This window comes from Dermacentor silvarum, chromosome 5 (genome assembly GCF_013339745.2).
Source record: "Dermacentor silvarum isolate Dsil-2018 chromosome 5, BIME_Dsil_1.4, whole genome shotgun sequence".
NCBI lineage: Eukaryota > Metazoa > Arthropoda > Arachnida > Ixodida > Ixodidae > Dermacentor > Dermacentor silvarum.
The window spans coordinates 40251886-40261959 of record NC_051158.1 but is presented as its reverse complement, the minus strand read 5'-3'; the positions used below and the strand labels follow the sequence as shown (position 1 = coordinate 40261959).

The window sequence follows — 10074 nt, the reverse complement described above, 5'->3', positions numbered from 1 at the left end:
GATTGTTTTAACCAAGGAGGTCCTTGCAAAAAAGAAGTAATCGACTCTGTTTTCACCGGGTCTTGGGGAAAAGGTTATTCGTAGACTTTGCAGCAGCAGACTGCAGCGATAAAAAAAGTCCCAAAGAGAGAGGACGGCGCACACTGTCGGTGCAGCTCGTATTTGTGTGTAGCTCATGGTTCTCGTAATTCCGTGTAATGTTTTACGCTAACCTTCCTTCTCTTATATAATCGGTAATGTTTGTATATGCACTTACCTTTCCTGTTTCCTAATAACACATATGATGCTTGTCTATTCATTACGGTGGACTGTCTTTTTTTTTTTCATTCTGACAACGACTACTACGACAACAGCAGCAACGACGACAGGAAAAACGACGACGCCATCAACAACGATGACAGCACTATGATAATGATCACTGTGATTATCAAAAATGACAACTACGATGAAGACAACAAGAGCAACAACCACGACAACCTCGACAACATCAAAGCGGCAACTGCAACAATAAACAGAAACAGCGCCGTTTAATCAACGCCCCTGGACCGATGGAATGAAGCACAGGAAAAGAACCTAAAGCTTCAGAATCAGTAATAAGCTATTGAAGAATGTTCGAGGGCGACAGAGGACTCGAACTAAGAAAGTGGACAGAGCCACATGAGCACTCGTGTCAGTGTCCACTCGCTTCGCCCGTGCTTGAACTTCGTTCAATTGGAAGAAAATAAACTCACACCAAAGCTCGGAATGTCTTTGGAATGTTTTATTTAGGCTTTCCCTTAAGAATAGATTACAAATAACTATCGGTAACATCGATTAGCACTTCATACTTTATTTGAAATGAGTTCGATTTGTCGCGTGTATAGGCAAATAGGCAGTTCGATCCATCGCAGCTGGAGTATAGGTCGCGTAAGCGAACCACAAATCCGAACTAAAACAAGCTGCTTCATCGTCTACACTATAAATTTACTTACATATTTCAGAGTTCTTAAGGGTGCAAATTAATCTATAACTTACACCCATAAGCCTTTAAGGGTGTAAGGGTGAGAGTTATAGGCAAGAACACTTTTAAGGGCGTACAGTTTACTGCGCACCTCTGGTCGCCCTTTCCGCGATGCCGATCGAACGAAAGTCCCACGGAAGGATAAGTGTCTCGAAATTCCTTTCTGTATTGTTTGGAACACGCAGCCATCTTTCGTCAGCGTTTGGCTGACACAAGCATTAAAGAAATGGCTGCCAAGCAAGGAGTCGGCGAGACCAACACGGTGTCCACAAGTGGGGTTGAAATTGCGGTTTATTTCTTGCGTTGCATGCGTGTGGCGAACTCTCACACACTGAATTTCACACGCGGTTCCGGAAAGGCATGCACGCTTCTGCAGCACGAACCAACGCTTGCGTCACCGACTCGGTGCCACCGAGGGGACACAACTCCGGGAACACTCAGGGCCGCCGCATTTACTGACTCACCCGTTTCGCGCAGCCAAATATACAGTTTTGTATTTCGTGATCTCATTTGAAGGGTCCTTGGACAGCGCGCGCGATTGCACTGTTGCACATATACTACAGAAAGAAACGAAAGGCAAATAAACAAACCACAAAATAGAAAGAAGAACGAACGTTCCCGAGTCACGCATATTTATCCGCTCGCCTTTAAACGGCTCACGCTCAGGAATGCTTCCGACACCACCCACGAGTGGAACGATCGACCGGAAGTCGGTAGCCACTAGCCTGTTCACATGAAACGCCCTCAAGATTGCCTTGACCTGCTTTTAGCCACTTAGCTTGTAAGGTAAGGACTATATATACATCTGTATTGGTTTGTTCTTGCTTCATTTTTTAAAACGAAGTTTGAAAGGCGTAATAACTAAATAAGCAAAATACGGCTCGCTCGGAGAGTTTTACTGATTTGCCGCTCAATTGATGGAAAGCCAGTTTGTTTGTTACGCATCGTAACGAGCAGCAGGATGCTGAGAATTCAGTAACAGCACCCAACACCGCATCAAATTTGTCTAAAGTTTTGCAGAAGACATTTTCTCTCAAAACTCAAAACGTCCAGCAAAGCGCAAGGAACAGGAGGTCACGTGTTCTAGTGGCTGCATTGGATGGATGTGTAGATTTCGTCAGCGTGCTCCCTTTAGAGCTTGATGCATGCCTGGTGCCACGGAGTTTCAGCACCACAATATAGCACCACCTGTAGGGCGTTTAGACGGATGGAATATGAACCCGAGAGAGAAACTGGTAATATCAAAGAACCCAAATGCAGAGGCACACCTATGCGCCCCGGTTCCCCAGTGGCTATGGCATTGTGCCGCTGAACTCGAAATCGTGGGTTCAACCCGGCCACACGGAATGCAAAAACGCTCGTGTGGGGACCGCACACATGCGTATTCGCGGTATATTGAGTGCACGGCAAAAAAAAAAAAGAAACAGTAGGTTGTCAAAATTAATCTGTGAGAAATACGGCGTGTCTCATGATGAGATCGTTGTTTTGGCACGTACAACACCAGAAGGTAAGGTATTTACAGGCACAGATCTTATGGGCGTCGTAGTTTGGGGCATTCTTATAATGAGCGAGTGAAATAACTTTATTTAGGTCCAGAGAAGACGCAGGGGAGACCCCGCACCAGCCAGCTAGTCCCACGTAGGGACCGCCAAGCCGAGCTTGACGGCCCGATCGCGGGCACTCTGGACGGCCAGGGTTTGGTCGTTGAGTTCGGGGCTGCCCAAAAGCGCAGCCCACCTATCCTCGCTGAAGGCGGAGCCGATGGCTTCACACTCCTACAACACATGGTTCAATGTTGCCGTTAGTCCACAGGCAGGATAGTGCCTACGAAATGTCTAGGATGCAACCTAAAGAAAGAGTATGATCGATTACCACTCCTTAATAGCCCTACGGAATGGTATCATTCATATTCCTACGTGCTACTCGAAGATGATGATCTCAACCCTTAGATATAGTGGGACAAACCCATAAGCGGCTACTGAGTGATGCGATGATGATGACGTGCCTTGCTTGATGTTGGCTGGCTTCCATGTTAGCCAGTGCTTACTACACTAGTAAATGGACCCTGTAGTTTCCATACTCTGCTTCCGCGTAACAATATTGAGCTAATTTGCGCTGGTGACAAATCCACTGCTGTGAAGTTAAGGGGCAAATAAACACAGCAGTTGGGCCTAGCGCTGGCTTCTCAACATGGTGTTCAGCAATAAGAAAGATTTATGCCAGAAATTCATTGCTACTGGCTGCTCTGTGATTTCACGAAAGGACCGCGGATTATCCAACCGTGGTTTAATCAATAAGTATAACAACTCAATGACCGAATCGTAAATTAATTTTGAAGCAGAAGCAGGCGGTATAGGTAAACCGGGTATGATTAAAGAGGTAAACGTGGTGCCTAGGCTGGTAAAGAAGTGTCTGAGAAATTCCCCTTGTTGCTTTAGCCTCATCGAAGTAACATGTGAAGGGAGGAAATTACACTTGATATTTCAAGTAAATTACACCCGAGGTGACAGGTAACTATCACATGGCTTAACTTCAGCACAGGAATAGACGACGACTTTCAATTACTTCAAACGCCATCTCAGTTCTTTTTCATGAAGCTTTCCGTATAGGTAACAACTGGGTTATCACGTCACGTACATTTCGATGTCGAAAACATGAATTACCTTAACACAGTGACACCAAAAATAGTGCTCGTTTTTTGCGAGTCGTATTTATCACATATTTTGGCATTAGGAGAAAACTGTCGTTATGGATTGACCCAATTCAGTTAGTGTTGTGAAAATCATTTTTCGTCTATCTGTCTTTCTGGTGCTAGAAACGAAGCTGCTGAGCAGGGAAAGGAAGTTGTTTCAGTTTATGGCTATTTGTTATTACTATTTTGCGAAGATAAGTGTGGAAGGCTGACTGCATGGCGCTTTGTTTAAGGTTTCAAGCAAATGGCCGTGACGTTGGCGTAAAATTCACCAATTTTTCTAAACAACGAACCAAGAAAATTGACGATTCTGGAGGTAACAGGGAGATAATATACATAGAGTGTGGAGAGAATGAGATCAGAATAATGACAAGAGAACCCGCTCTGCTTTGTCGCAGGAAGTTTCGATAGCCCAGTGAGAGACGTTAAGCTGACTAAAACGCTGTGCATATTAACTAATGCCTTTCACATCAACCAACAGGCTCGCAAGGTCGAAAATGAATATTCGCCGTGCTTCTCCAAGACAATTCACACAGCAGACGGTGTACGATAGCAATCAAGCGATGGCGAACAACCTTCACTGAGAAGACGGTGGTGGTGATGTTTGTATCTCCTTAGGGCTGACCGTATGTGCAAAGTGGCAAAGAGAGTCGAAGGTGCTCGCGTTTGCTACGTCACGCCTCCGACGGGCCTCATTGCAGGCCCCTTCAATATCAGTAATTGCGATCGCAGGATAGATTAGGCATGCCATGTATGCTCCGATGCACTTCCCGACCGAACACGACCAAACCCTAAACCTCGAAGAGCAGCGTTCTCAGGACCAGGACGAGGCCATCATAACTACAACCACCTTTAAACCAGCGTTCCTGTAAGCACAAGCCCGGCGCTCTTCGTTCATCTCTCACAGCCCGTCGGTTCGGGTGTGGCAGAAGTCTCGATCTCTCTACTTTGGATGGCTGCAGCTCGAGATGCGGGACGAATGGACGAACGATCCTCTCCTGGCCTTCTCGGACGATCCCGTCGAGAGCTGTCGATAAGGGGCGAGAGAATAGAAGGCGGGGCGCCCCCCCCCCCCTCCCCACCCTCGGCGATGTGTTACATTTGGTTAAGCGCGACGGCGAAGAGGATGATGTAACCTTGGTGCCTAACTTCTCGCCCTTTCGTTCTCCGTGCCGAAAGACACGGACGCTCAGGTCCGTTCTACCGACGAGGAGGAGACGCACGCGACGGTCGGACCCTTTAGCGAGGGGATTTCCGGGTATCGTGCTTGTGCCGTGGCCGTGGAAGGCATAGTCCTCTCCTCACACCGTTCAATCTTCCGTCCTCCTCCACTGTTGAGCGTCACTTCCAAAGGCGCTTGCATCGCTGCCAATGTCAGCTTCATCTTGCCCCCTCTTCAACATTTGCATACGCAGGATTGTCACTGACTGGGCTGCTTGCATATGGTGTGAGTATATAAGCTGCGCGACGCGAATCGAAAGACCTGTCTTTCACCGCCCTGGTCTCTTGGATATTCATACCAGCTGCGCAACAGAGCAACGACGCTGTCACTATGAACGCCGCTGTAAGTATAACTATACCCGCGTGGATTCACTGCCATCGTTATCTTAAGGATGACAAGCCCAGCCCTACTAAAACTATTTAGCTCGATATTTAGCTCGATGGTTTATTACACATTGCGCACTATTCTTATCGTAAAGGAATAAGAAGTGGATACGGAATCCTTGCCAATTTGGTACGAATATTACCTAGACATATTTCAGTATAAAACTTCTTCATACAAAATCGTTTTCCGCTCTGGATATCGATCTCTCCCAAATTTTTCATCAACTCTTTTACATCTTCAAGTTCACTAGTGTTATGCCTCCATTAATTTCCTCGCCTCAAGCCGAGAAGTGACACTCAGTCACTCCATTACACTTTTCTGTCATTGCAATCGTACGACATTCCTCGATTTCGCACAAAACATAGGCTTTTCAAATGCCATTCTTGGTCATCATTTCGAGTGGCAGGTCACATAACCAATTTCGTGTCGTCAGCTTTTTCAACAGTCACATTAACTGGACGGGTTATCCACGTCGGGCTCTTATAACCCCTGCAAACGTATATGTCGTGTTACAATCTACGAAAGTGGCTGAATTTTGTGGACAGGTGTCCATGCACTGGACGTTTGGAACAACACAGCTTTGTGGCGGTCAGTGTTCTCGAACGGCGACTGTCTTGCGTCAGCTAGCTGGCTCTATCTTATGCCCCCAAATTTGATAATTTAACCCTGTCACATAATCTTTTGTCATCATAAACTGTGTTTCCCATCCCATTGCATAAGTTCCTTTGCTCCAGTTGATCATTGACCAACTGGTGCCTACAACTTTTTCGTTATATCGCTCATTGCGTTGTCCCCAGCTTCGTCTCAAGCTGCTTTGTTATCCTCCATGTTTCTGCCTCATGAGTTAGTACCGGCAGAATGATATGACGTGCAAATAGGTAGGACACGAGAATACGAGGGCGTACATAAATTCAGAAAATAAATTCGCTTCAAAAACACAGAAGCAAGAGGAACATTTAATGAACGTCTTGCAAGGGAGAAATCGCCACCATTGACCTGGAATAAAGTAATTTCACATTAAGCTTCGGTATAACAACTACATATAAACGAATAAAAATATATAACCACTATTACAGTGTAACATATATTGTTTATAAGATACATAAGATAAAAGAAATAAAATTATATCATGGTTAATACATTGTAAAATATGTGATTATAACGAATATTCCATATAACAAAGCGATTTTACTGGTAAGATGCGACTTCGTTATAACGAGGTTCAAGTTATTAGAACCGGTAGCTCAACCTGGCACCTTTCATACACCCACGTACAAATAGATAATTTTATTTCAGCCTATAGTGGTGGTGGCTCCGTGTCTGTGCTAATTTGCTGCTGTGTGCTCGTGGTCACAAAGTTCTCACGCTAGAACTGTTCAGAAGAACAGATCCCAACCAATCGCGACGTTGAACATAATATTGTCGAAGGCAGTCGGCCAACGTCAATAGTACTCAGGAACAAAAAGCTCTGTGAATTCAGCACGAGATTCACAGGTTCAGCGCGGCGGCTGCGTTACAATGAAAGTGGAATGTAAAAACACTTGCGCACTAAGGCTTCAGAGCAGGCTAAAAACAATTAACCCGGATCACTACATTATGCCTTCCTTCGAAGCCATAGTGTGATTTAAACCCCATAACCCACTTATATATTTAATTTAGCACTTCCGTTTTCCCAAACGCAAACTAATGTCCCCCATACTTGGACACTACGTTCAACTTGCGCCAATTAATACCTGCATTGCCACATTATGACACTAGACGAAGAGTGTGGTGGCAAATGAAAGCTCTCGAATGGATGAGCTGGCCGGCGACCCTTAGTCGGCGTTCTTTGCAGTGTTTGTTTGAGAGAGAGAGGGAGAAAGCAAGAAGAGGAAAGACAGAGTGGTAAACCAGATGAGCGTCCGGTTTGCTGCCCTTCATGGGGGTTAAGGGAAAGGGGGAGAGAAAGTGAGCACTGGGTGCACGTGAGAGGACGTAATTTTGACTGGCGTATTAAGGCTGCAGCCTAACACGTGCCTCTTTATTTGACCCACAGCTCGCAACCGTTCTACTAGGACTCGCCTCCATCGCCTCTGGCGGCTTTATTGGCGGCGGCTATGGCGGTGGCTACGGTAGTGGCTTCGGCGCAGGCTATGGTGGCGGCCTTGGAGGCGGCCTTGGCGGTGGCGGTGGCCTCAGTGGTGGCCACGCTGGTGGTTTTGGCGCAGGCGGTAGTGGGGGTGGTTTCGGTGTCGGCTATGGCGGTGGTCTCGGTGGTGGCGCCGGTGGCGCTGGTCTCACCGTGGCGGCTGTTCCGGTTGCTGTCGCTACTCCCGTTGTTGCCGCCAGGCCCGCTGTCGCCTCACCTAGCCGCTCCACGACATCCTACGGCACCAGCACTACCACCGTGACCACCCTGCACGGTGGAGGAGGAGCTGGTGGATTCGGTGGCGCAGGTCTTGGCTATGGCTCTGGCAGTCCTCGGCTACGGAGGAGCCGGTTTCGGATCGGGAGGAGCCGGATACGGACTTGGAGGAGCCGGTCTCGGATCTGGAGCCGGCTTCAGCTTTGCCGCAGTGCCAACCGTCGCAGTGGCTCGTCCCACTGTGACTGTGGCCGTTGCCCGTCCTGTCGCCATTGCCGTTCCGGCTGTGGCTACCGTCGCTGCTGCTCCGGCTGTTGGTGGTGGTCTTGGTGATGGCCTCGGCGGAGGTCTTGGTGGTGGTTTCGGTGGAGGTCATGGTGCAGGCTTTGGCGGTGGTCTTGGTGGCGGACACGGTGGCGTTGGCGCTGTCGGACTCTTCGGCGGTCTCGGCGGCGGCTACGGTGGCGGCTACGGTGGTGGCTACGGTGGTGGCTACGGTGGTGGCTACGGTGGAGGCCTCGGAAAGCATGGCGTCAGCTACAGCTACGCATCTAAGTGGTGGTAAGCAGTGTGCAGTCGATGGAGAGCAGTGATGTCATCGGTTTCCTGAAGCCTCACGGCGGGTAGAGAGCAAACGAACCGCCAGAAACTAAGAACCCTATGCGAAAGTTTTGAGTTTTTCTGTAACTCCGTCGTCCTTAGGTGGTCGTGTGATATATCTGAGGTCGTTTCTCAAGAAGTGACCATGCACTGCGAATGTTTTCATATTCTGGTGAAATATAGAGTACAGCAACTATTACTGAAAGAATTAACACTTCGGTCACTGCCAAATAACTCTGGGAATTTGCATGCAAAACTTTGCTTAGAGGTGTGCTATGAACTTAAACCATGGAGTGCTCGAATAATTTCGTTTTGTACTTGATTATCCCCAGTCAATTTCTTTGGGAACTTGCTAGATTCGCCACAAAACAAATTTGGAACGTACATGAATATCACCGTTTTAAACAGGGACGTTTTGATTTTTCTTTTAAAAGCAAAGAGGGGGGGGGGGGGGTGGCTTATGTCGGAGGAATGGGTTCATGAATAGCACGAAGATCTACTCCTCCAGTACAACATGGGATAACAGATGTTCGTTCTTTGCTTCATAAAGCGCTTACAACATGAACTGCGTGTTAAAAGCTGCTGTAAAAATGTTCGACAATAAGTTTTAATGGAGCACCCTTTAATATCTACCGCAGCAACAGGCCAAAGAAATACGCTTATGAGCACTCACAAGGTAGTGACTTTTTCGTGAATCTTTTAAGCGTGGCTGTGGTAGTCATGTCTTGGTTACCTGATTAAAACGTATGGTTCCTTTTTTTTCAGAAGACAAATGGTCCAGGATCTTCGTGGAATATGCGCCACATTGTCTTGGAAATCAACGCTGTGAATGAGTGCAGAACCACCAGGAAGATAAGAAGGTTGTACAAAACAGATCTTGGCAATCCTTCGCCAATCCAAGCGGAATTAAGAAGAAGAGCCAAGCACCGGAAAGTGGAACCATCGCTACTAAATTCAAGATTGTGCTTTGCAGGGCTAGCGAAGTTTCACCGCTGAGATTTGTGGTACTAACCATGTAAATGCAATAAAACTATCTGTATCATCAAACTTGACTCCTTTCCACGAATATTTTCGATCAGAAGGCTTTGAAAACTTTTGAGCGTCAGCAGCTGCCACTGGCACAAGAGGAAGATCCTAATCTCCTCAGATCAGGAGCTCAGATGCCGCCTATCTGAAGCCCTCACATGGTACGTACATGACACAAAAGTTCCCATGTGGTACGCTGTCTGGGCCACTGTTATTCAGGGGCCTGTATAATTCTTGGCAAATAAACTCATTTCGTAATTAAAGGTTGCATGCAGGTACAGTAGGTGGTTAGAAAACACCAAGAAAACGCATGCGCTCAGAAATATTACTGCCAGAATATTTATATTCTGGCGTAACTCATCTACGATGAATATGCAAGTATGCGAATAGCCCAATGCTCACCACGTATGAGGTGCGCTTGGTTCCTGTCTGCACATCCTTCTGGACACGCTACGGCTTTTGGCGTCGCCGCCGGGAAGTCCGCACATGCCCAGCGGCACATACATAGTGACCCAAGATGGCGTCGAAGAGGATCATTGAAGATTGACACATGCCCAATGGAACATACCCACGCGAACGGCCCTCAGTCTTAAATTCAATTCAAATTATTTATTTTTACCTTGTAAAGATACAGACAGCGGAGGTACAGAGAAAAATCTTCGGCAGGTGTTACGTACTCTTGTAACACAAGAAGGTGAAAGCCTGCTGCACATTTCGTAACACATGAAGTTATAAAATCGGGGTTAGACTTCATTGTAAGACATATTGGTAATGCATTAGGCTGCACAATCGGCGCTAGACTTCTT

At 47.0% G+C, this 10074-nt stretch overlaps 2 protein-coding genes across 3 annotated transcripts; both read left to right on the top strand.

The window, feature by feature from the left end:
- The first annotated feature begins 405 nt into the window (after nucleotides 1–405).
- Nucleotides 406–7688, top strand: LOC119454090 (uncharacterized). The gene is made up of 3 exons (XM_037716096.1): nucleotides 406–495; nucleotides 7334–7571; nucleotides 7627–7688. The coding sequence occupies exons 1-3, from the start codon at nucleotides 406–408 to the stop codon at nucleotides 7686–7688; spliced, it is 390 nt and encodes a 129-aa protein (XP_037572024.1).
- On the top strand, nucleotides 5147–9280 carry LOC119452370 (uncharacterized). 2 transcript variants are annotated; one of them, XM_037714569.2, is made up of 3 exons: nucleotides 5147–5256; nucleotides 7334–8203; nucleotides 9008–9280. In XM_037714569.2, coding segments are annotated over exons 2-3 (462 nt in total). In that variant the 5' UTR covers nucleotides 5147–5256; nucleotides 7334–7742; the 3' UTR covers nucleotides 9009–9280. The 2 variants fall into 2 exon arrangements, with proteins under 2 accessions (XP_037570497.1, XP_049523754.1); XM_049667797.1 differs by lacking the exon at nucleotides 5147–5256 and adding an exon at nucleotides 5371–5427.
- The last annotated feature ends 794 nt before the right edge of the window (nucleotides 9281–10074 follow it).